Genomic DNA, 27,191 nt, shown 5'->3' with positions numbered 1-27,191 from the left:
TTTTCATAAGATTATTATTAGAGGTTAAGTATGATTCAACGCTAGTTTAACATTTTTTTATTTTTGAGGTCAAACTTGGGACCGTATTAACAAAGGCATGTTTGAAAGAATTAGGGATTAAAAAATATAAGTAATTTCACGATTATTTATAATTGGTTTTTTGGGAGTTCCATTAGTGCCTATGCTTTTTTAACCTATCACCTTTTTCATTATGCGCCACATTTTTTGTAAATAAATAATTTAGGCGCATCCAATTTGTAAAACTTACATTTATTTATGCATAAAAGTAATATATTGATAAACGACATGTAAAACTACCACTATCTTTACATCGCAAACATAACATAATAAATATGTTTATAAAGCTATAAATGTTGTCTACCAGCAATATTCTGTTTTATTATTTATGGTCGCTTTTTTTGATATGGCAAGCTTGTAAACCATACAGTATTTAAGTTTTATTTATAAATTTTGTACTAAAAAATAATTATATGTAATAACTCTTTATTTTCTAGTAAATACTTCTAATATTTTAAAAATTTCAAATAAATCACAATTATTGTTAAATAAACGTTCTGTTCCTTATTCAATACTCTAGAGATTGTACCAATTTCAAATATGATATAAAAATATTGTAAATACAGATATTATAAAACATGCATCATATATAAGAAACACTTATTGTGTGTTTTTGATTATCATGTATGCATAGGAAAAATTTAAAACTTTAAAAAAATATTAGTTTTACTTTTCGTCTTTCGTAATGTCTTAATGTAAATATTTGGACTCAAAGGAACATTTGTAAATATATTTCTATAATATATTAAAAACGCATCCACGTTTTGAGTTTTACCCGAAGTGGATCTAATATTTCATGGTATTTAATTTTCTACCACACCAGTCGCGAATGATTGGTTCATCGTACAATATTACTGCGTGTTATCCTCTTTCTTGTTCTTTGTTCACTTGTTCTCGAAGCTGTTTTTTTATAATTGTAGTTTCGGCGCAATAGTCTTCATTTGTATAAATATTTTTCCCTTTTAAAATTTGGCTTGTTTTAAAATGTCTACTATGTCTTAATAGTTTAGTAGTTTGACAACTATTGGTCGAATTTTATGTGATCTTCTAAGTCCAGTCCTGCAAGTCCTATCAATTTTTATATTCTTTAAACCAAGTATGTCTTCAAAGAGCTTCTGTACCTTGAATTCACTGACACTCCAATTTTCATTTTCATTTTCCTTCATGCCTTCTATTCTTAGGTTATTTTTTCGTGAGCGATCTTTAATTTCTTTAAGTTTACTTTTTATTGTAAATATTTCGCTATTGTCTTTCATTTTAATGTTTTTAATGTTTTAATGAAGATAATCTTTTGAACAATCTTTCTGATGACAACTTAAATATTTTTTTAGAAACTCAAATGAGTTTAATTAAAACACCATATTTTGATCCTAATGAATTTAAAATCAAAAAAGATTTAAACTCATTTTCTATATTACACTTAAACATAAGAAGCATGCGGCAAAATTTTGAAAAATTTAAAGAATTTTTATTTATTATAAATTACTCTTTCGACGTCATATCTCTGTCAGAGACTTGGCATGATTCAGAAAGTCCTCTAGAGTGGAATTCGAATTATAGTTTGGCAAATTACAAACTAATTAGCCAACCACGAGGAAGCAATAAAAAAGGCGGAGGACTGGGTGTTTACGTACTTAAAAAGTATCAATTTTAAATAAAAAAGCAATTAAGTGTAGCAAATAACAATTATGAAAGTCTTTTTATTGAAGTCATTAATGCAAAAAACAAAATTAGTATAATTGGATGCGTGTACCGACCACCTAGTGGTAAAATTAGATCATTTCAAGACTTCGAAAAAAGTATTTTAAAAACAAACAACGAGAAAAAAAATTATTTATCCTTGGGGATATAAACTTGAATGCACTAACATACCAGAAATTTCCAAAAACAAAATCTTTTTTTGACATGTTATATAAGTACAATGTTTTGTCAGTAATTAATAAACCGACTCGGGTTAATAGAACTTCTACAACTGCAATAGATAATGTTTTTATTAACAATCTCTTAGAAACATCATTTGAGGCAGGAATATTTAAGACGGATATTAGCGACCATTTTCCAATATACATTACCATAAAAAATATAAAAGTTATTCCAAATGATCAACCCAAAATTTTATATATAAATAAACGCAACCTTTCAACTCATAGTAAAAACAATCTTACGAACAAATTATATTTAGAGAATTGGAGTGATGTTTATAAAAGTCAAAATGCAAATAAAGCATGTAATTTATTTTTAGACAAATTCCAAGAGATTTTTAATGAAGCTTGTCCAAATGAAGTATTAAAAATAAAAACAAAAACACTTGCTAATCCATGGATGGATAAAACACTTATTAAATGCTCTAGAACCAAACAAAAACTGTATAATAAATTTCTTAAAAATAAAAGCACAACTAATGAAAAAAATTATAAAGCATACAATTATTTTTATATCGATCTTTTAAAAAAAACTAAAAAAAATTATTACAGTAAACAATTTACTAATTGTAAGCTGGATACTAAAAAAACATGGGCTGTAATTAATGGCATACTAGGAAAAAATAAAAATAAAACTTCTTCGCTACCCAAACGAATCAATATAAATAATAATGATATATTCTGTCCTAAAGAAATATCCAAAGAGTTTAATACATATTTCACAAATGTTGGACTTGATCTAGCTAACAAAATTACAACACCCCTTAATTCTTATAAAACCTATCTAACACCATCAAATGATAAAACGTTGTATGATTTCGACTTGACATTAAAAGAATTTGAAACGGCTTTTTCTTCGATAAAAAATAGAAATTCATCAGGATTTGACGGTATTCCCAGTAATATACTAATTTTAAATAAAAAAAGCATCAAAAGACCATTGTTCTATATAGTCAAGCTTTCACTGGGCCAAGGAATATTTCCTGATGTACTAAAACTCGCAAAAGTAATTCCAGTTTATAAAAATAATGATCATGCAAATGTTTCTAACTACAGGCCTATATCATTGCTTTCTGTATTTTCAAAGATATTCAAACGTGTAATTTATAATAGAATCTTTGACCACTTAACAAAAAACAATTTTTTTTATCCAAAACAATTCGGATTTCAGAAAAATCTTTCAACTGAACATGCGATTATTGAATTAGTCGATCAAATAAATAATGGCTTTAATGAAAATAAATTTACCTTAGGTATATTTATTGATCTAACTAAAGCTTTTGACACTGTTGATCATTCCATCTTGTTAGAAAAATTAAAGTATTATGGGGTAATTAATAAGGACTTCAATTGAATTAAAAGTTACCTTACTGGTAGAACATAATATGTTCATAAAAAAGAATACGGAATTCTTAAATTCCCCTGTGGAGTACCCCAAGGATCAATATTAAGGCCCTCTCTTATTCTTAGTTTATATAAACGACTTAAGTAATGCATCAGTGAAATTAAACCCAATTATGTTTGCTGATGATACAAATCTCTTTCTTTCCAACTATAGTATCAAGCAACTTTATGCTGACATGAACTTTGAATTAAATAAGATAAATGATTGGTTTCAAGCAAATAAACTCTCATTAAACGTTAAAAAAACAAAGTATACATTATTTTATAAAAATTCGCAAGAAGTAAACCTTCCCCTCAAACTACTAGATCTTTTTTTAAATAATAAAGAAATAAAACAGGAAGACTCTTTAAAGTTTTTAGGGGTACTTGTGGACAAGCATTTATCTTGGCTTCCCCATATTAAACATTTACAATCAAAAGTTAGTAAAGTCATCGGCATGATGTACCGAGTTCGTCCTCATGTTAATATTATATGTCTTAAATTAATTAACTTCTCTTTAATTCGTTGTTTTATCAGTTATGCCAATATTACATGGGGTAGCACGCAAACTACTAAACTTAAAAAAATACTTAGTGTTCAAAAACATGCGTGTAGAATTATATACGGAAAAAAAAGAAGGGAGCACACGAAACCCTTAATGCTTGACATGAAAATGATGAATATTTATGAAATAAATATTGATCAACACCTAATTTTTATGTATACGTTTACAAATAACCTAACTCCAGTAAATTTTAGTTGTAAGTTTAAAAAAAATATAAATGAAAAGTATTTCCTTAGAACAAACCAATCAAATTTCTTTAAATTGCCTAAGAAACTAAACAAGTTTACAGAGTGTTCAATAGCATTTCGCGGACCAAAAATATGGAACTATTTTAAAAAAAAAGAGAAGCTAAAAAAGATAATATGGTAAAATCATTAAACTCATTTAAGTTGCTAGCAAAAAAACACATTTTTAATTCGGAGGAATTACAAGAACTCCGTTAAGTTTTATCAAAATAGCTTTACTTTTTTTATTCTTTGAAAATTTATTTGTACATATCTTTTGTAGTTATTTATGCAATGGTGTATATATTTTAAATCCTTGAGTATTTAAATTTGAAGTTTTTACATCTTACTTTTATCTGCAGTTTATTTGAACATTTTGACGACATTTTATTTTTTCAAGGGGCTCTATGAAAAGATTGTGGTGGTATTGTATCACCCCTATCTTCTTTGAGTCCCGGTCTGTTTTTTAAATTATCTTATTTGTTTATATATTTTATTACGTGATAATCTTATGTAACTTATTTTATTAAACAGCAAAATATATTCTAAACTAAAAAAAAATAAAAATAAAAATGTTAAACTCTTTCGTTTTTTTTACAACTTCAAATTTATCTCTTTGTTAGTTTGAATAGCTTCGTAAATATCGCTGCAATCAGCTGCAAGAGACATAATTTTTTTATTTATTGTTTCTAATTGAATTGAATGGTAATGGAAATTTATTTGAGTTTTTGCTACCGACTTTTTCTTTTCTAACTGCTCAGTAAGCATTTTCATATTTGCCGCTGTTATTGACGTGAATACTTTTTCATGATCTTTTAAAAGCTTTCTTGTTTCTTCTAGAACATCATTCTTCTGTTTTTCGAGTAACTCAGAAATCATATTCATATTCATTTTTAATTTTTAAACGTTTATGTATTTATGGGAAAGTTTTTGCTTTGTTTTGTTTGCTGTAGGGGAGAGTGTGTATGAGCCAGGTTTTGAAGGAGCCAATACCATTATTTCTAAGTTACTGGCATCCGATCCTAATTCTATTTAACTCTTTGTGTGGCAACACTGGATACCTGTAACCCACAAAAATGTACAGCTCTACTAAAATAAATAGCGTCGTAAGGGAGCACTAAAGATTTTGAAAATGAAAAGTAATTTTTTGGTGGTTTACTTATTTATTTTTAAAATTAAGTGTAATGTTTTATTTGATAAAAGAAACATACAGCATTCTTATATATATATATATTTGCCCTTTATTTACACCAAAATATTAGATTAAAGCTTTTGTCAGAATTGTTTAATTTAAGGTTATGTATTTAACCAAACAATTTTTTGAAAGAATCGACTATTTATGCTATGACTAAGCCGACATTTTTATTTACCTTTTTTTTATACTAAATAATCGTTTCGCGCTTTAACGACTTCATAAATTTTTCGTAATGCTTCATTGAGCTTATTCTATCGAAACTAGTTGTTTTAATGACTTTTCCTGAAGTTGTAAAACGTAGCTCCGTTTCAATTTAAAATAATATTTAATGAAATTTTTAAAAGTCAAAGTTCTTAAAACGTCATATATTTTTTTAAAGTTTAAATAGTTTTTTAAAACTTTTTTAGTATCGTTTGATTCATTTCATTATATTATATTACGTATTTATTATATTATTATGTATTTTTATTATTATGTTATTTTATTATTCTCATTTAATTTTTTGATTTTGAATAATTTCTGAAACTATTATTAAAGCTGTTTTATCATTGATTATCATAGAGTCATAAAACTTTAAGTAAAATCTGATTTTTAGAAGTCTTTTTAACAGTTTAATATTTTTAAAAGACTTGATAGTGTTCAAAAAAAGTTATGGCTGATAGTCGTTCGAAGAAAGTTACGGCTTTTTCATGGCGCAGAAGTGGCTCTTTCATTGACACAATGTTATGAAAGAGCTGTTTTCTTTCTTTTTTAAAAACAGGTGTATGATTATTAGCATTGTTATCCGATTTTTTTTTAGTTTTAAAATATTACCCAATAATGTAATTATTTAATTTAAAAAAAAAAAAAAAGTTATTACAATTGAGTTTTTTTCACGCCATTTTAAAACTGGCTCTTTCATACACACTCTCCCCTAAAAACGCGTTTTAACTGTTAATCATTAATAATTTGCATTGATTTCTGTCTCTTTAAGCATTAATACGTTGCATTTATTATAGCTTATATTCTATAACACAAACACATAAACAGTATAAAGTTTAGATTTAAAATGGTTATAATAAACTTATATAAAGCAAAATCTAAATCTAAAATGTAAATAAATGTCTTTATTATAAAAAAAAAATTCTCATGTAAACAACTCACTGTGTGTTTTTGGGTGGCCGAAATACAAAAAGAAGTTGTCTCAGATTTTTGAAAACTAAATTCCTACTGCTTTAAAATATTCAGACTAAGGAAAATACCATATATTTTTACTCTGATGATAGTTATCCCAGAGATAGTGATCATCAAAGTCAAAAATGGTTGCCAAATTTAAGATTTCAAAAAAAAATTATTTTTTTTTGTTTTTCTTGCAGTGTTTCGTGACTAGTTTTTTTTTTCTGCTAATTTGTTTATATATTAAAGAGTATCAAATTATAGACGTCTTAAGATGCTCAAAAAAAAGAAAAAATTCGTTTTTCAATTTTCATGATGTTTTAAGCGGAAAAAAAAAAGCTTAAATCATAACTTCCAACTTCCGCAACGAATAAAGTATCAAAAGGCATCGACCAAATTATTATTAAATAACGTGGAGTTGAGTCTATTGTAAAGAAAATTAAAAAATTAGCTGCGACTGCGAGAAATTTCTTTTTGAAGTTTACGCTACCTGGATTCTAGCCAATTTTAAATTTTTTGTTCCCAATTGTTAATTGAACAAAAGTCTACATAAGACTTTGTTCTCAATAATCAATAAAAAATGTTAGTTTATTATTGGTAATTGACATTCAATTAGGAAATTATTTGAATATGTGTTATTATCCTATCCTTAAAATTAACGTTCCATGCTTGAAATTATGAAACATAATTAAAAATTATTAAGCATAACTAAAAAAAAAAATTAAAAATAACGAAACGTTATATATTCAACTAAAATTAATAAAATTCATACACCAACAACGTTGCATAACTAACTAGAAGTACTAACAACAACAATGACTTATTACAGCAATAACATAACCACTTATATGCTATCCAAATGATATGTTTTCAACAAAAAGAGCTAGAAAAACTGATTTTTATAGTATAGTTTGTTAACTAATAATTAATAAAACTCTAGAGTTTGTATGGGTGATGGTAAAAAAGAAAACTTGGAACAAAAGTAAAATGGAGTTGAATCAAATTACAAAGGATTTTAAAGAGATTCATCAAGAAACACAGCTTTTTATTTGAAAAGAAACACGAAAAATGGTTAAATCAAAAGTTTGAAATAGACTTTTCGTCAGTTGAGTAACGCCATTGAAAATGTGAAAAATGCTGTACCTAAGGAAGATTGCTTGCCACTTCTGCCAAATAATGACAAAACATAACATTTGCAGAAGAGCTGTGTTAAATGTCATAAGCTACCAGCACCAAAAAGAAAAAGTACAAAGTTTAAAGAAGTTGGAGGAAAAAAAAGAAAAATTATTGGCTGCTTCTAAAATCGAAGTAACATTTAAACCAGAAAAAAAAACATGTTGAAACTGAAGTAATAAATGATAATTTATTAGACTATGAAAACTTATTCGAGTTTAGAGATAAGCGCATTGTTTGCAGTGATGATGAATATACAGGTTCTGATGAAAATACAAATACAGATGAAAAAACCAGTAAAATAAGTCTCTGTCAAAATGACTTGTCAGATATATCAAATAATGGATGGCTATGTGATAATGTCATAGATATGTTTCAAAACATGATAAAAATCTTGTTTTCAATACTTACTATGATATACCATTTGTTCAGGTTTTGCACAATGGTCATAGTCACTGGGTTGCCATTTCAACTCATAGATGTCAACCTGGTGAGGTTTTCTTGACAGTATGTTTCATGGTAAAGTTACACATCATACAAAGCGACAAATATGTGCCATCTTGAAATGCATGCATAACAAGTGAACTATGTGTGTATTACCGGTTCAACAGCAGTCAAATGGGGCAGATTGTGGTGTCTTTGCTATTTATTTATTTATCATATTGTTAGCACAAAAACAAACCCTGACAAAATAACATTCTCTCTACTAGAGATGTGAGCATGTATGTTGAAATGCATTCAGGTTAACAAAGTTTCTTCTTTCCCTCAATTGTTAGCAGATTGCAAAATATGCATTCAAAAGGATATCTGTATAGAACTTTTTTGCAGTTGTAGAATGCCATAGAATCCTGCGGAAAATCAACTGAAAGAGAAACAAATGTCGCAGTGTAATCGCTGTCAACAGTGGTTCCACAGAATGTGTGAAAACATTTCAGACTTGGTCTTTTCTAAAAAGAGTCGAAGAACACCATGATATTGTTATTGCTGTGGACACGCAGTTTGATAGATACTTAATTAAGTATTGTAGTAAATATCTTAACAATGACAATTTAAAAAATCAGAGCGTTTCTCCATATGGTTTTAGATGTCAGACTAATATAAAGTAGGGTATGTTTTTCTTTTAATAATAATCCTTCCCCATCTTGCATTTTGACTGAAATTTTGATATGTTTTTGTTTGTTATGTTTGAGAATAGAGTTTTGTAACATTTAATTTTTAACTAATTGTTTCAAAAGGTAAGATTTTTTAATTTCAGGTAACAATAAGAGTATTTCTAAGTATTAGTAATTTGTTAAATATTTATTAGCAACAAATTTGCTGTACTCTATTAACCCTGTAGATAATCAGCTTTAAGTTTTTCATTTGTGTATGTTGTATGCATAAATAATACATTTTCTATTTGCATCAGTGAAAATATTTTGATATGTTAATTTTATAGGTATATATTTTAAAAGTTTATTTTATAATTATTGATTTCGTTCTTCAAATTTATAATTTTCTTTTTGTGAATCATCAAACAGGTTTTTTATAGTTTATTATTATAAGCAAATCACCACATATATGGGTATAGTTTGATATGATCAGATTTAATTTTAAAATTAAACTGCAAACCATTTAAGAACACTAACAATTTTCCAAAATAATTTTTATGACCTTAAATCACTTTTATTATAAATATTTAATATATTTTTATTCATATTGCATCTAAGAACTTTTTAATTTGGTTAAGTACAGTGTCTTCTTAGCTGTGAAAGTATTATTTTTGAATATTAGTTTATGTTTGAGGATTTTTTGTTATTTTTTGGTTTTAAGATGACTTAAATGCTTCATGGAAATTAGTAATGTGTGACTATTATTTTTTATCAACAATGCTTTAAAGATTTAATAAGCCAACTATACGTTGTATTATCGTTATAGTAGCGTTGTTTTGGTGTACGTTGTTTAGTTGTGGTATGGTTATTTTGGTGTACTATTTGCAAAGATTGTTTTTGAGTAGTGAGAAACTTATTTCATTTTACGTTTCATGGATTGATTCAGTATTATTATTTATCTATTTGATGATTCAACTAGGGTCCAGTTATTATTTTATGCATTACCATTTGTTAACAAATATCTCTATATAATAATACTGAACTTAATGTTAATGTTAACAATACCCCTTTTTAAATTAAAGAGCTCCTTTATGTGTTTTTTGAAACATTGATTTCAAGAAAAGTTCATATTTATTGTTATATTCTAAAGTTCTAGTTTATTGCTATATTTCATTTATTCAATTATTTCATACATTCTATATATTTAGCTATATATTTTAATAGTGATATAGAACTCATGTTGTACCTGTGACTTTTTCCTTTCCTGTGACGTCAGGGTTGACTCAAGGTTCTATCCTTTGCCCTCTAATTTCTACTAAAATTCAACTAAAAAAAATTCATCAACTAAAATTTGTTCTGGTGTTCCTCGTCATTCAATTAAGTCTCGTCCATATACAGTGTCTGTTCCTTAGTGCTCTCAATCTTTTGAATGTTCTGTAAATTGTTATCATGCTCTATAGTCTTCATCTTCAGTCTTGTATAAAACGAAACAAAAAATCATTATTTATGTTTAAATATTTATTGCTATTATAGTCAGACACTTTGGTTTAAAATCTTTAAAGATTTAGAGATTTTTATTGTTTTTACTGTTTATTGTTTATAATTTTTTTTGTTAATTTATTTAGTTCTGCGATTCCACTAATTTGTTAAAGTTTCCTTACTGTGGAAACATGATTTTAGTTTAGTAAATTTTTATGATTTTGAATTTACTTTTTTAATTATAAGCTAACAGTTTAGGAAAAGAACTTAAATTCGACACAAGGTAATACTTTTGATTTTTGGAAACATTAAAAAACTAGTTAATGCTATTCGTGACGTTACAGCTACTCATATTAGGCTAAGTGAATAAAAATGAGCAATTGCTCTTTTTACTCAGTAGTTCGTCAGCTTTACTAATAAAAACTTCAGCAGTTTTCTTCATATTTTTATTCACGTAAAGTTTAGCAATTTTTTTTAATAGCTGTAGTTTGACTTCTATTATAATTTGTATATTTAGCAGCTGTACTTTTGGCTTCTATTACACGATTTGTCATTTTGATTACTGTACTTATGGCTTCTATTATGTGATTTGTACTTTAGATGGTTGAACTTTTGGCTTTATTATGCTTTTTGTATTTTTAATAGCTGTACTTTTGACTTCTAAAGTAGGATGTGTATTTTTAATAGCTGTACTATTAACTTTTATTACATGATTTGCACTTTTGATGGTGTATTTTTGGCTATTGCATAGTTTGCTCTTTTGATAGCTGTACTTTAATAGATGTTCTTTTGACATCCATTACGTGATTTGTACATTAGATATCTGCTTTAAATTGCAGTATATAAAATAGCGAAAAGCTATGTCTTTCATTAGCAAAATAGAACATGTCATGTGAGATTTAACTCTCACTATACGTTTGGTTGTACTGTTGATATACGACAGAATTTTTTCTTTAGTCTTCAACAATTTTGCTTAAGTTTTTATTCACTTAAAGCTGAGCAATTACTGAGTAAAACAATTGCTTATTTTTATTGACCCAGCCTTTAGAAAATATTAATTTTTGTTATATTCATAGTAAGGGATTTGGTTTTTATGGCTTATTTGCAGAGTAAGGTTATTCGTTTTTTTTTTAACAAAGATTTAAAAAAGCTTCTGCCTTATATCAACAGTTCAATCAAAGGTATAGTTTGAGATATCCCTTTCATCTATTTTATATCTCCAATCATTTATTCTATCTCTGAAAAAAAAAGTCTCTTCTTGAAGTCAAAAGAACACAAACTACAATTACGGCAACCGTTTATAATTTGAAATCGAGGCGTACTTTAGACTTCTATTATATCTCGCTAACCGATATAAACATAGCGTGCATTTGCGGATTTGAAAGTTTATGGCAAACGACATTGTGCTTTGAAAGTATGAATAATAACTTTAACTTAACAAACAGCAACATGGTTTATCATTATCATAAACTGGTAATTTAGTTTTCCATTATGTCAAGGCAGAGTCGGTAAGAAGGTGGTTGCTAAGGAAGTTGCTTTGTTCGAAAAAATTTTTAGTGTTTCAAAAAGCTGCTTAGATCACAATTTATGTTATTAATATTAAAAAATAGTTTTAAAAATGTGTTCCTCATAAAATTTTACATCAAAAATGATAATATAAATTTTTTTGATTTTTTTCAAAATTTCAGGTTATGCACATTTTAATATAAATATTAAAATGGAAAATCCGAATACGTAAGAAGAATTACTCAATTTCTCATCGAGGAATGAATAACATTTTAAGAAATGATTGTCATAGATTTTTCGGCCATGTTAGACAAAAGGCAGTTAAAGAAATTAGCAGAGAAAGTTTGTAATAAAACTTATTTTGAAAGTAAAACTAATTTACTGATTTATATAAATCGTATACTTTATGTGATTGTATTGTAAAGTTGTCATTTTTATGAATGGATTAAAAAACTATTTAAAAGAATTAAATAATTTAACAACGACATTAAAATACTCTTAAAAGGGCTAAAAAGCCTTAAAAACTCTGTATCATCTAACTTTAGTAAAACCTACAACTTGATCGTGGGCAATATTTTGTTGGTTTAATTTACAATAATAATAACGTGAGCTTTTTTGCCTTTTATGAGATAAACTGCAACTTTTTTAGGTAAATATTTTAAAATTAATTAGTACAAATAATAATAAAAGTAGTTGAAAACAATAACACTATACTATGTACTTTATCCGATGTGCGGGTTTTCTAGATAAAAAGACATGGTTGTCGCTATACCAGAGCCCGAACCACAGTTTTCACTACTTTCAAAAAACTTTTCATGAAATTTGAATTCTCTCAAAAATTTGAATCTTAATATTTCAGAAAATCATGGTTAAAATACTTTCTTCCCACCCGAATGGTTGGTGGGCTGTTATGTGGGTTTCTCTTATTTCCAAGCTCAAATTACTGCAATTTTTTGTAACAAATCTGTATTTGACATTAGTATTAAAAATAAAAATGTTATAAAATACGATTATATAACACACATTACAAAATTCAACTAAGTACGCATATGAAATACGATAAATAATTAAAACTTGTTCAGTTTTTGGGAAATTCTAAGAAACAAACCAATATAAATAATGAAAAAGGATTTACAAGAATATCTAGTTTCAACGACACGAAGGAAAACTACGCATTAAAAATTCGTTTCTTCTCAGTAAGTTTTTTTACGTGAATGAAGGTGGTTTCCTAGTTACCTGGGAACATTTCTAAGAAAATTTAACCGGTAATTCCCTTCATTCATTAATATTATATAAAAAGTGAAAAAAACGAAAAGAAATGAAAAAGATTAAAAAATTTATTGCTGGGTGCAGTCTGCAACATAAAAAACAAGAAAGCAATGCTTATAAAGCTTCTTTTAGGTAAAATGATATAAAAATACATATCTCATGTGTAATAAAACTGAAAAATTTAGTTTTGTTATATATATATATATATATACATGTATATATATATATATATATATTATATATATATATATACATGTATATATATATATATATATATATATATATATATATATATATATAAATATATATATATATATATATATATATATATATATATATATATATATATATATATATATATATATATTTATATATACATATATATATATATATATATATATATATTTATATATATATATATATATATATATATATATATATATATATATATATATATATATATATATATATATATATATCTAATAACTTTTAGCAACATTGGTTATAATACTTGTAAAGGCAAAATCAAAAATGCTGGATCAAAGTAAAGGTACGCTTTCTACAAACCCACTGAATTCCAAAATTATTCCGAAATGCGAAAAAAAATCGTGCACGGAGGCTTTGAAGAAATTCCATAGTTTAACAGAAGATTTGATTATGGATAGGTATTATTTTGTGGCTGTTCATCGTCTAAAATGCTTATTGGTAAGTTTTTCAAAATTTCAGAATACATTTCCTCATATTCTTTTTAAAACTTTTCCATTTAGAACCTATTTTCTTTTAGGTTTTACGGCTAACTAAACACGACTCGACCTTAAATGATTCTGCTTGTTCTTACCACACTACAGAAGGTTTCATTAAAAGTCCAAATGTTAAATCGCTGACTTCGGTAAGAACTTTTGCTCCATTATCATAGGTGCTAATGGATACCTTTTTAAGTTGTATTGAAATGCAATAAGTATACATGAACAGAGCAGAACGGGGCTAATTGAGAAATTTTTCAATAAACCTAAGATTGCCTTAAGTTTACCGAGCTGCTCAACCTGCCCCAAAGAGGTAAACTTAGCAAATGAGTTGAACAAGTTCAGCAATCGACAAATAAATCAATAAGCATGGTATGGAATTTAGATAAATCATCAAAAAACTATTGATATTATTATAACTATAACAGTAAGCGTGTTTTTAACTTTATTTTACACACTTTAGTGACGTAAGTAAGAGAAGAGAAAAAATTAAATAGTAAGAAAGTTATTGAATTATTTTGATACAACAATTGCTAATTTAAAAACATTATATATAATGTACAGCAATATTTTTTTTTATCAGAGGTATTTTTTGCGTTTAACAGTTTTATTCGTTTTTTTCAAAGTTGCTCAACTTACCTCAATTAATTTTGGTCCAAAACAGAAAAAGTACCCGAACATCTTACTCGACTGCAATTTAGTAACCTTTATTATTTTTATTTTTTTGTTTTTATTTTTTTGTTGCAAATTGCGTTACCATTCTATTTCTTTAATTTCTTCATTAGATATTTTGTCATGCAATGCTTATTTTTCAATATGTCTAACTTGTTCCTATGCTCAATTAGCCACGTTCTACCTTTAACTATAATGCTTGCCAAAATATCTGTATTCTTAAGACTTATTTATTTGTATGAACTATTATTTTTGAAAAGTTTTATTAAACAGTTTTTCTTCCTGTGATATTTTTAAAACCTCAAAATTTAAAATCCCAATTTTATACTGGAACTATTTATATCTAATAATCATTTAAACCAGTTAAAAATCATTTGAATAAAGTTAAAAATATCTAAATAGCAGAAACACGACTTTTTAGGATATTTCCGCTCTTCGACTATATGAAAACTTATTAGATAAGATTCTTGGAGAGTTATATATTGTAATGAAACATGAAGCAAGTATTGAATCTGGTCAAAATTTTATGGTGACGATGTTACAAATATGCAACAGCGTAAAATCGCTTTACATGCGAATTAAAAGTATCGTAGAGGTTTGTAAATATTAAACAAATAACATAGTGTTTAAAACTTGTTAACAAAATTTTCAGCAGTTTTATGTTTGCATTAACTTACAAAAGTAAATGAGCTACCAGTATTTTAAGTTAGCCAAAAGCTGGATATAAATCCACTCCATGTCTTTATTTATGATGAAGAGGCAAAAATTAAAATACGATATGCTTTTAATTTAGATATTTTCGGAATGTAACTGCGAAGTACTCAATGAAACTAAGGAACTGTATATTCAAAGCTACGATGTCTTGACAAAAAAATACAATCACTCTAAAAGCATGTTGATCATTCTCAAACAATTAGAAGTTTTAAAAAAGATTTTTAAGGAAGATTTTTGGGAAAGAAAGAAAAAGTATGTCTTATGCGACACTTTTAACTTCAATTAAATAACATTATTTGGTGCCGTAAAATGAGGTGACTTTGGCCAAATTTAAAATCTTTTTTTTTTTTTAAATTTTATCATAAATGGTTAATATGTTGAAATAAATTGCATTAGATGTGCATGATGTCGAAGAATTAAATAATCTAATTAAAATAGTTAAAATGAAAAACAAAAAAATTATACCTTTCACATTTTTTTTTAATTTTAAGGATGAGTCAAGTCACCCCTATACTGGTGGTGACTTTGGCCATTAAACTGGCCTAAAACTGGCCTAAAAGCAAATTATAATTAATAATTAATCAATTCATATTTTACATATTCACAAATACATTGATATTAGGTGATATGTTTTTAAGGCAAAAAAATATTAAAAGCAACAGCTTGAAACTAACTTACAAATTTATTCAAAATATAAATCACAAAAAAACCTTATTAATATTTAAAACTCAAAAAACTATGCATCAAGCATCAAACTAACAGCGCTAGAGTTATTTAATAGATTATTTGTAATTATTTGTTGTTCAAGAGTGAATACCTTGGTTTTTTTACAACAGCCAACAGTTTTTCTTTGTCGTATATGTATTTATAGCTGCTTGCATATTAACTACATCAATTGATGATACACTTTTTCCTGGGACAACGGAGACTTTATGTTGCTTTTTATTAGGGGTCTATAATCATCACCTGTAGCTTCAACTAAATGTTGTGTGAAAGAACCACTGACAAAAGAACCTATTTCTACAGTGACATCTTCATTTATAAACGTTCTTTTAGGAAGTCTATCTAGCACTTGTTTTCGATCAAGTGGGTATAATTCAGTTTTTCTGAAGCCTTTCTTCATACTTTCACAACCAGGTTCTTCAATTTTTTTTCACGAGACATTTAAGCAATGCTGGAAACTGTTCATTTGGAATTGATGGAGCCTTACCTTTGCCAATTTGCTTCCAAGTTGTAGATATATTTCTCCACTGAACTTTCATAGGTCAAAAATAGTTAATTGAGAAATTTTTCAATAAACCTAAGATTGCCTTAAGTTTACTAGCTAAAGGAGGAAGTTAGGAGGAAGTGCAATAAACTTGATGTTTTTTTCATCACACAAGGGCAGTGTATTTATATGTGACGACAAATAGTCTCCAATTAGAACATATTTTCAAGATGTTTTTTTAGTTCAGGTAACAATGAAGATTTAAACCAATCTGTAAAATAACTGGAGTCAAACAGTTCACTCTTTAAGCGGTTACAACATGCTCCTTTTTCTGTCCCTTTTCTGTGCAAGTTGTCCACATTGAACCTGCTTTATATACAATCTATGGAGAAAGGATATGCCCTTCTGCATTACCACAACACATAAAAGATGTAGCAGACTTTATGTTTTGTGGTAATTATCCTCTCAGGTTATTTTGATCCTCGCTTTGTTATTACTAGTTAATTACCAGGGTCATCGGTTAAATTAGTTTCATCATAATTCCTCATGTTTGATGGAGGAACCCCTTCTAGTTTAACTGGGAATCCAAAAGAAGACATATTTATAATATAGTTTGCAAAAACTTCTTCTTCAATTTCGCTAAATATTGTGCAACCGCCTGGTTTTTCATTATGTAAACCTTTCAGTTCATTCTTTAATTTTGATTGAGGAATTTTAAAGGTTAAGCAAGCATCTTTTTGTGTTAAATTACCACTTCTTACTTCTTTTAAACATTTGGTCAATGTTTCGTGGGTGTATGGAATATAATCACGACACCCAGCAACACTTTTATATGTTCTTGTCATAGTTTCTTTGATATAAATATGACTATTAATTAATATTTTTTCCTAAAAACAAAAATTGAATATTAAACCAATAAAATTATATATATAGGGAACATTTTCTGAAAAATAAATCAAAAATATAATATTGAAAATCAGTTTCAACGAACTCACACCTTGACATCACATAAATTTAACAATTTTTGTAGACTCTAGGGGAGACTGCAGGGTAAGTTGACGAATTGTGTTTATCTTTACAGCCTTTCATCAGAGAGTGACAAAAATGACACAGAACCTTCCTAATTGACCATATCATCATTCACTATAGTATTGTCAGGATTCGCGCATGCACGTGGTAGATATTAAAATTTATGTGTTTTTTGGACAAAAACGTAACTTTTGGAACATTGCTTCCTTTTAACTTTGCGAAGAAAATAGTTGGTCGTATGAAAAAAAAAGTATTGTAAAAGTCACAATTGGTTTACTATACCATGTCAGACTTTTTTCAAAGTTGCCGTTTTTCAAGATCTATAGACTGTTTATTGAAAATAAGGCTTACGGGGTAAATTGACAAAATTTTCACGGGGTTAGTTGGCTCATAGCATTTACTATGAGAAAAAAGTACATATTTTTATAAAAAAATTTTTTTTTTTTTAATTTTTAATATTAATAAAAAAACTTACTCTTACAAAAAAATTAGAAAAAAATTTTTTTTAATTTTTTATTTCACAGATAAAAAGTAGATACTGTTTTGGCTGTTATACGTACTATTATTTAGTAACAGCTAAAACTAATATTAAATTTTTGGATTAAATTTGTTGCCAAAATTAATAGTAAAAAAATTTCTATTAATTTTGCACTTAATAATACATAATTAATCATTTTTATAGTTTGCGCCAACTTACCTGTGGTGGAGTAAGTTGGCGCAATTTTTTTTTTTTTTTTGAGGGCCCAGGAAGGCCTTAAGTATTTTTTTTTTGTAAGTGAATGCAAATTTTATCAGTTACCCAAATTCATACTCTTTAAGACTACACTTTAATACTTTCAAAAAAATGTGCTGTTTGGGCTACAGAGCTCATAGAGTAAAAACCGAGCCAACTAGCCCCGGTCTCCCCTAATAAAAAACGAAAAAATTATATCAATAGTTTTGCAAAATACAACTAATCTCATTAATAAATAAACAGAATAATCTTTACTTTTGTGATAAACTTAACCTTGGAAGAAGTTGCTGAAGTGCAAAGTAGTTTTTAAAAGTTAAAACTATTTTTTATAAAATAGCCAGTCACCTCCTTTTACGGTATTGTTCCAATCGCTAACAAGGCAGTATGACGTTTTTCATACCAGATGTCATTTTTGATATAGTATTTAAATGCAACTTTGATGTGAGGATATGATGTCTGTGATCATATTTTTAATCTAATTTGTATTATAAACACAGCATTTTTTTTTTGTAAAATTTAATAAATATATATTTTTCTTAAATTTAAGATAAGCATGATTTATATATTAGCAATAATGAAATATACACTGTAATCGTTTTTTATTTATTTGTTAAAAATAAAGTAAATAGTCTAAATTTTTCTTAGTTATTTTTTTGAAAAAATCTCTTTTTATTACTGTTTATTTACCACAAAGACATCATAAAACTACGGGTTACTTACCACATAGAAATTATAAAATCTTACTTTTAAGTCGGTCATTTCTACTTCAAAACAAGTATATTCAGGGGTGTCCGTTGTACCCATGTTGGCCACCGATTTAATATAAAAGTTTTGTTTTTTTTGAGAAGTAAAGTAAAGCCAAAGAAATTTATATATATATATATTACACACACTTAAAGATTAAATACATGGACGCCCGCAGCACCCGTTTTCAGCAACCATTTTAAAAAACTTTACTTTTTGTAAGATCAATAATATAAAAACTATATTAACTAGATTTATTCAAAGTCATACAAGTATATATTTACAATATATTAGTACCTAAATAAATTACTATTTACTTTTTTTGTGAAGTTAAATTTTTAGTTCATTTGTTTTTTATTTATTTGTTCTTATTTATATAATTATCTTTATATATTAATGCTGAACTTAATAGTAGCAATAGTACCCCTTCGAGCGTGTTTCACATAAAACCCTGGCAGCCGATGCAACCGAAATAATGGTGAGAAAGTGTCGCAGAACTTTTATTTATAAAAGAATGTGAACAAAATTGTATGCAAATATCTAACTTGTGTAAAAATTAAATTATGCAATGTTAAAATATATTTAAACATATATCAAGTTTTACCTGCTTTACTTTTACTTGAAACTGCGGCAACATCTGGGCAGGATTGAAAAGTCTTGTTATTTTTCAAAAGGAATAACCTATTAAATAAATTGGAATTTCAAAAAAAAAAATGAAGTTTAAAAGGGGGCAATAATACCTATTTAGTTTCAGGTGAAGGTATTATATGTGGAATATTAAATTTTTTGTATAGTCATTGAAACTTGTGCCACGGACACTGGTCCTTCCGTGATACAAGTTTTAAATGCCTATAACTAAAAATTTTGAATTCCGCTATCAATGTCTTTTCTCAAAATTAAATAGATATTTTTAGGTACCCCTTCTAAACGTTTTAATTTTTATTTTAAACTTCCAATTTAGTTTACAAAGGTCATTCCTTTTGAAAAACAAGACTTTTCAATCCTGCCCATCATTTTAATTTATAGAGTTTATTTACCATTTTATAAAGTTTTTTGTTTATGAAACAGCGTTAAAATTTTTCACTATAAGTTCACCTTAGTAGTCGATGTGGTTACCTCACAGAGGTACTGAATAAATCATAGCAATGAATACATACTGAATAAATCATACTAATGCCACCTTTTTTTTTTTTTTTCGATTTTTTTAATACAAATAAAGCATTTTTGAAGTTCTATAGATGTTATATACATAAAATATATAAAGATGTTATATACTAACACAAACGATAGGAAAAGAATTTTTAAAAGGACTAAAAGTATATAAAAACATCAAGAAACGGGGAGAAATTTGATGCGCTTTTGTCATGATAGAGATAATTATGATTTTCATGTGCTCAGGTAATTAGTTCTAATAAGCTGCGAATGATCTCACAAAATAGTTATGGTCTAAAACATAATAAGGAAAAAATTGAGACAGTCTTGCTATTCTTGCTAAAGACGATGCTGATGTTTAGGCAAAAAGAAGAAAAAATAAAATAACCCGTCGCCAGGAAAACCTAAAAGACCTTTTTTTTAAAAAAGAACTTTCTAGATATACATAACTTTTTTTAAATATTGATGATTGTGCCCCTCCAATTTGAAGTCCCTGGAAATTAATCAACGTAATCCGAGCGGGTTCCCAAAAATAGCGCAGCTTTATTATATAGCATCTAAAATAGCATATTATAACTAATATGTTAAGGCAAAATTTGCCTTAACATATTTGTATATCATTATACAATAATTTTTTTTTTTTTTAAGTTTTTTTTTTAAGTTTTTTTTTTTTTGTTTTTTTATTTTTGCAATGTTGTGATTCTATCTATATAACTGATACAAATTTACAATATTTATAAAATATATAATGGTAAGAAAAAAAATAAAATCTCACAACTTTATAGATTACAAAAAATAGAACTGCACGGTATTATTATTATAAAAAAAACATGGGAAACTTGCAGAAGACCAGATGGTCTTGTCATCAAGAAACCGCTTGTACTAGTAATATTTTTGGTATTTTCGTTTTTACATGTTTCTAGTCTCACAAAATATAATGGTAGTTCATTTTATATTGGATTCGCATATAATAAAATGTAAGATAATAAATAACTGATAAGTGCTAGATTTTTTACACATAAATAATTGATTAGGCATAAATAAAATTATCATTGATTTGTATATTTTTTATATTATTATTTGTTATTGGAGTTTTTTGGGATTTTCGTTTCAACGTTAATTTTGGCTCTAGTTTCAGTATTATTTTAGTGTAAGTTCATTTAATTGTTTATATTTAAAAAGAATTTTTTTAGTAAGATTTTCAAACAATATAGGTTATCTAATTTTGTAATTATGGCATTTCTGGATATCATTTTATTATAGAGATAGGGACAGCGATATGAAATTGTGAAACGCAATAGTTTTGTTTTTCTAAACGTTATATTTAAGTTTCCTACTTCTCGAGTGTCATATCTATTTCTATTGCTTTTAAAGAAACATTTGAGAAATGTGATGGGGCAAGCCCGAGTTTATATTTCAGCATAAAAAATAAGTTTAGTGCATTAAGGAGTTTTATCAAAGGTTCAGCATGCGTGAATTTGTCTTTTTAATAGACAATTCTAACGGCATGTTTTTGACGTCGATAAAGTGATTTCAAATTAGATTTATTTGTACTTGCCCATGCTATATTACCATATGTATAATAGGTCTGTATAAATAAGAAATAAAGATGTTTTAGATTTTCTTGGGATTACATTGGTCTAGCTTTGTATAGCACGCCAATGTCTTTGACTATTTTAGTATTTAAATAGTCATTTTGTGCTTTCCATGAAATATTTTCGTCAATTAGAAAACCTAGAAATTTTGTTATTGAGGTTCTTTCAAAATTTTTGTTTTCTAATTTTAGCAATGGTAATATATTCGGTATTTTTTTCTTTTTTGGTTGGGATGGAATAAAATGTAATTAGTTTTTTCTGTGTTTAAAGATAATTTATTAGATTTTAGCCAGATATTAAGTTTTTCAAGTTCGATGTTCGTTGTTTCAAAGAGTTCTTTAATAGACTGAGATGAATAAAATAAATTAGTATCATTTGCAAACATTATTAAATCAAGTTTGTTAAAGACTTTTGGAAGATCGTTAATGTATATTAAGAACAATAAGGGAGCTAGAATGGAACCTTGGGGAACGCCACATTTAATCTTAAGCAATTTTAAACAGATATTTTCATCAGTATTAACACATTGCTGTCTGTTTAGCAAATAAAATTTAAACCAGATTAATGCAACATTTTTACGCCATATTTTTCCAATTTTTTGAGCAGGGTAGCATGATCAACAGTATCGAATTCTTTCGATAAATCTATAAAGATTCCTAGAACAAATACTTTATTAACAAATGAGTAACTGATGCTATTTACAAGATCTACGATTGCATGTTCGATTGCATGTTGCTTTTGAAAGCCGAATTGTTTTGTATTTAAGATGTTGTTGTTTGTTATATATTGGTATAATTTATTATAAATTATTCGTTCGAGGAGTTTTGAGAATACAGGAAGAATTGAAATTGGTCTATAATTGTTTAGTAAGTATGGTTCTCCAGTTTTATATATTGGTACAATTTTTAATAATAACAATATACTGCCTAAAGGCAAGGTTTTGAAAGAGGCATAAACTTCCTATTAAATGCTTTTCTGCGATGCTCTGTTCCAAATGCGTAAGTACTTCTTGCGGCACCTAAAAAAATTTGAAAAAAAAAAAAGATTCAAGAAAACTAACTAATAATTACAATTCTTTTTTGCCTAAGCTGGCTTTGTTATACTTTATTAAAACTTAAAGTTTTGCTTTGGATTTTTGTATTTATGTTACTGTATATAACAAAATTGACAAGAATGAAAAAATTCGAAGCATTTTGTCTTATTCAAGTGCATAATTTGAAACTTCGATGTTAGGTTTTTTTTTGACCTCGATAATTTCTGATTGCTAAAGTTACGTCATCTTCTTTATAAAGCGTTACACACTAATGCAAGTGTAATAAGTAAAAACATCTTTAGCATATGTTGAGTTTGCAGGCGGTATATTGCACATTCGTGTATAATATATGCATAAACAATTACAAGTATATATATATATATATATATATATATATATATATATATATATATATATATATATATATATATATATATATATATATATATATATTTATAAATATATATATATATATTATATATATATATATATATTATATATATATATATATATTTATATATATACATAAATTTTTTTGGCTTAACTTTTATTTTATTTAATTTATTACCGCTCTGTTCTTTAAGAACAATGAGCACTCTAATTGTGAAATAAACTAACATAATTTACATATATATATATACATAAAATAATACTGAACTTAATAGTAGTTTAGTAGTAGTAGTAGTAGTAGTAGTAGTAGTAGTAGTAGTAGTAGTAGTAGTAGTAGTAGTAGTAGTAGTAGTAGTAGTAGTAGTAGTAGTAGTAGTAGTAGTAGTAAAACAATACTTTTTGAATGCACCATGAATCTAAATATCTTTTTCTAAACCAGTTTTTTGCTTTCAGTTTTCTTCCAGCGCAGCTAGTTTTTGAGATATTTTGAATTTTTATTTTCGGACATTCTGTACTTTATCCTATACATAAACATTGATAAACGTTCAATATTCAAAGCACCTCTTATGTTTCTATTCAAATAAGTCAAAGTCTCTGTGACTAGGTTTATTCGTAAACATTTTTACACATTTAATAGTTTAAAGACTGTTGACAAGAGCATATAAATCACTTAAAATCTCTGTGAATATCCTTCCTTTTGTAGACTTTTTCTGGTTCATCACGATAAAGCATCTTAAAGTAGCTAACATGTTTTCATACCAGAATCCTTGGTAACGCTTTTCCATCACTTGAATATCTTGGTGGAATCGTTCGCCTTGTTCATCACTCACAGTGCCCGTATTTTCAGGAAAAAATGCCAAATGCGAATGCAGAAAATGCATTTTCAATGACATACGACAGCCCACTTTTTGCAACGAATTGAGTAGTTTTTGAATGCAATTTTCATATTCGCACAATTTGAGATTCCCCAAGAAGTTCTTACAAACCCATACAAACGCTTTCCACGCTTCTTTTTCGTTGGAAGTAAGTGACTCTTCAAATCCATGGTCTTTCAAAACCTCTCGAATTTGGGGTCCGACAAAAACGCCTTCTTTGAGTGTCGCTTTGGGAATTTTTTCAAACAAGTATTGAAAATTCGCTGATTTAGTTTTACCTAATGCCTTTTACAAAGTTTTTTATCAAACCAAGTTTGATGTGAAGCGGTGGCAAAAATATTTTGTCTGGATCAACCAGCGGAATATGGTGAACGCTGTTTACACCGGGTTCGTATTCAGTTCTCAACATACAATCACGTTTTACGTAATGTTCGTTCACAGCGCATAAACAAAGAAAACAGCAGAACTTGTTAAACCCTGTTTGCATACCCATTAACATACCAATCACTTTCAAATTACCACAAATGTTCCACTGATGAGTTTTGAAATCAATATCGTCTAGAAATATTTTCATATTTTCGTGAGTTTCATTCAAGTGTACGGAATGAGCGATTGGAATACATGGCTACTGATTGCCAATACGCAACAACACAGCCTTCAAACTTCTCTTGGATGAATCAATGAGGAAATGCCAATCACGAGGCGAATGCACTTGGGATAAATTTTCGAAAAGACCATTGACATTATTGCAGTAGCACAAGGGTCAATCAGTGGTGGAAAACCTTGATAAATTGTTGTTGCGCTTTCGAAAGTGGGATACTTTGACACCAACTGATAACAAATTCTTTTCTTTCGGTCTTGACGCCAAAAGTTTAGCTTTTTCCGTGGAAAAGGACACAATCAAATCATTCAGTTCACCTTGTGTGAAAACTTTGGGCTCTTCGCCGTCAATATCTGGATCAAAGTCAACATCAGCCGCATCTTGACGTTAAACATCAACAACACATTTTTCTTCAACAGGGTCTAATCCATCAGCTGGTGGTACTGAAATGAGCAGGGTGATGTCATGAGGAACAGGCCTCATGACCGAATCCAAATTCGGGTACACAATTTGGTGCTTATTTTTCGACAAAAATCCAGCAGTATTAACAGCGCAAAAATAGCAGTCATTGTAATGATCTTTTGGTTCCCTTCAAATTATCGGTATAGCAAATCGAAAAGAAGACATTCGTTTGTTGATCCAATCTCGTAATAAGCTGCAACAACTATAACAAGCCGCATGTGTTGCCCAAGTTTTCTCTTGATCTTCCAAAGAACAACCGAAGTACAGCTTGTAAATTTTCGAGATTTCTGGTGTGATTTTCTTTCGCTGCCCTGACAATGTAAAATTGCAAAAAATGTAGCAAAAGGCGTCTATGAAATTTATGCAATTTCTAGGCATTATATAAGTTAATTTTATTGAAGTAATTACCCGGAAAATAAAGAAACATTAGTATGTTTCACACTGAAACTATATATTAGTGTAAAAAACACACATAAACTATCTCAAGATTCAGACGTGCTGAAGAAAAACTAACCACAGATTTGGAATCAGCGTGAAAAACTACATCTAGTAAGCCTAAAATTAAAGCTGGTGCAAATTCATTGTTGACCAGTGTTATGTAATGTTAAATCATATATAAACATACATTAAGTTTTGGAGTTTGGCTTCTACTTAAAAATTCCATTGCGTCAACCTCTTCTTAATTTTGATCTATAGCATTTATTTATATTAAAAAAAAGTTAGTATATAGTTTAAAAATTTTGTTAGTCGATGATCCAGCGTAGCCGAGTGTTTAGCGCGCTGAGCTTTTGATCACAGGAACCATAGTTCAAGTCCTTGCACTGGTTATCTTTTTTTTTTTTAGTTTTCTTAGATTTTTTTAAATACATTATTCTTATGATGTTTTATTGAGATTATATACAAACATATGTTACAATATTATGCACTTTTACAAACGAAAATATTTTCAAAAAAGCTTAAAATTCAAAAAATTTGTTGCGTATATGTCATGATTGAGATACTTATGTTATTTTAGTTTTACATTTTAAGTTTTTTTACAACTAAGTTGAGTTGGTGCAAGGAAAATGAGTATACAACATGTTTCGATATAGAACAAAAATTATATAGAACCAAGGGTGGATCCTTAGATCGGGGCATCGGGGGCGATGTGGGCAATTGCCCCCTTCTCCTCCTTAAAAAGTTTTGAAATTTTTAAAAAATTAAAAAAGCATTAAATAATTGAATTGGTCCGTCAATTTTGCTATTCGATCAAATTGACATGTGTGTTGTAACAACATCTGTGAGGAAAAAAAAGTGTTATCCTGATGGTTTTTATATAGATGAAAATGGAATGGGAGGCAAAGTTCCACTGAAAGAATTGTTACACCATACAGTTCATTGAATGCTGAAACTAACTACTGTTGTGCCACTTAAGTTATCGTCCGATGTTATGACAATTTGGGAAAATCAAGTAGCTTCTTCAACGCGATTCTGCCGTGTTGAATTTTTTGACCAAAATTTTGTTTATATTATTTTTACCTTTTGATTTGAACGAAATTATTATGTGCACTTATTTGTAAAATAGGAATAAAATTTTAACCTTGAGCTATAAAAAATAAATTCTCAGTTTTAAATATTTATTTAATATTAACAATAAATATATAGTTAGTGTAGTTCACTAAAAGTCTATATGCAGGATGTTAGTGACTAATAGTTTAACTATTTTTTAACATTTACAGTATGTGCAAGTGTCTTCAATTTTCTCATAGTGTCTACGTTTATTTTTATGCTTAACGCTTTTTGAAGTTTTTAGCATTGCAATTTTTTAATCAAATCGCAATTATCAGCTAATTAGTCTTCATATAATCATATAATATCATATAAACTTCAAATTTCCAGACAAATAATATTTTTCACGTCACAAAGCATTGTAAAGTAAGAATTAAATTAGCCTCAAATCTTGAGTTTTTAAAATCGATTTTAAGTTTAAATTATAGCCAGTCGCAGCTGATTTTATTTAATAGTATTAAACAACCTTTATACTTCCTAAATATCATTAATTCCGATTTCAAGAGAGCGGCATTTGGTTGGAATCGAATACTTAAATATTTGATTTTTATGTATTTATAGCGAAATGATTATCTATTTTTTTTCCTTTTTTGAAAACATTAAAATAATAACAAAAAAGTTTATTTAAACAATAACATTTCGATGTGTTAAA

General features: G+C 27.5%; 1 protein-coding gene across 1 annotated transcript; it reads left to right on the top strand.

Moving 5' to 3' along the window:
- Positions 1 to 13,024: 13,024 nt before the first annotated feature.
- LOC124817754 (uncharacterized) lies at positions 13,025 to 18,774 on the top strand. The gene is made up of 5 exons (XM_065803712.1): positions 13,025 to 13,173; positions 13,535 to 13,746; positions 13,826 to 13,930; positions 14,878 to 15,051; positions 15,250 to 18,774. The coding sequence occupies exons 1-5, from the start codon at positions 13,152 to 13,154 to the stop codon at positions 15,454 to 15,456; spliced, it is 720 nt and encodes a 239-aa protein (XP_065659784.1). The 5' UTR covers positions 13,025 to 13,151; the 3' UTR covers positions 15,457 to 18,774.
- Positions 18,775 to 27,191: the final 8,417 nt, after the last annotated feature.

The sequence above is a fragment of the Hydra vulgaris genome, chromosome 08 (assembly GCF_038396675.1).
Source record: "Hydra vulgaris chromosome 08, alternate assembly HydraT2T_AEP".
NCBI classification, from domain to species: Eukaryota; Metazoa; Cnidaria; class Hydrozoa; order Anthoathecata; family Hydridae; genus Hydra; species Hydra vulgaris.
Note: the sequence above shows the minus strand (reverse complement) of the source record. Positions and strands in the feature narration are given on the sequence as shown.

What these genes read in the sequence shown, in the direction of transcription:
- LOC124817754 (XM_065803712.1), top strand. Translation starts at nt 13,152, where the DNA reads ATGCTTATAAAGCTTCTTTTAG. An exon ending in ATCGTCTAAAATGCTTATTG is followed by an intron (nt 13,747 to 13,825) that starts GTAAGTTTTTCA and finishes ATTTTCTTTTAG; the next exon opens with GTTTTACGGCTAACTAAACA. An exon ending in GAATTAAAAGTATCGTAGAG is followed by an intron (nt 15,052 to 15,249) that starts GTTTGTAAATAT and finishes CTTTTAATTTAG; the next exon opens with ATATTTTCGGAATGTAACTG.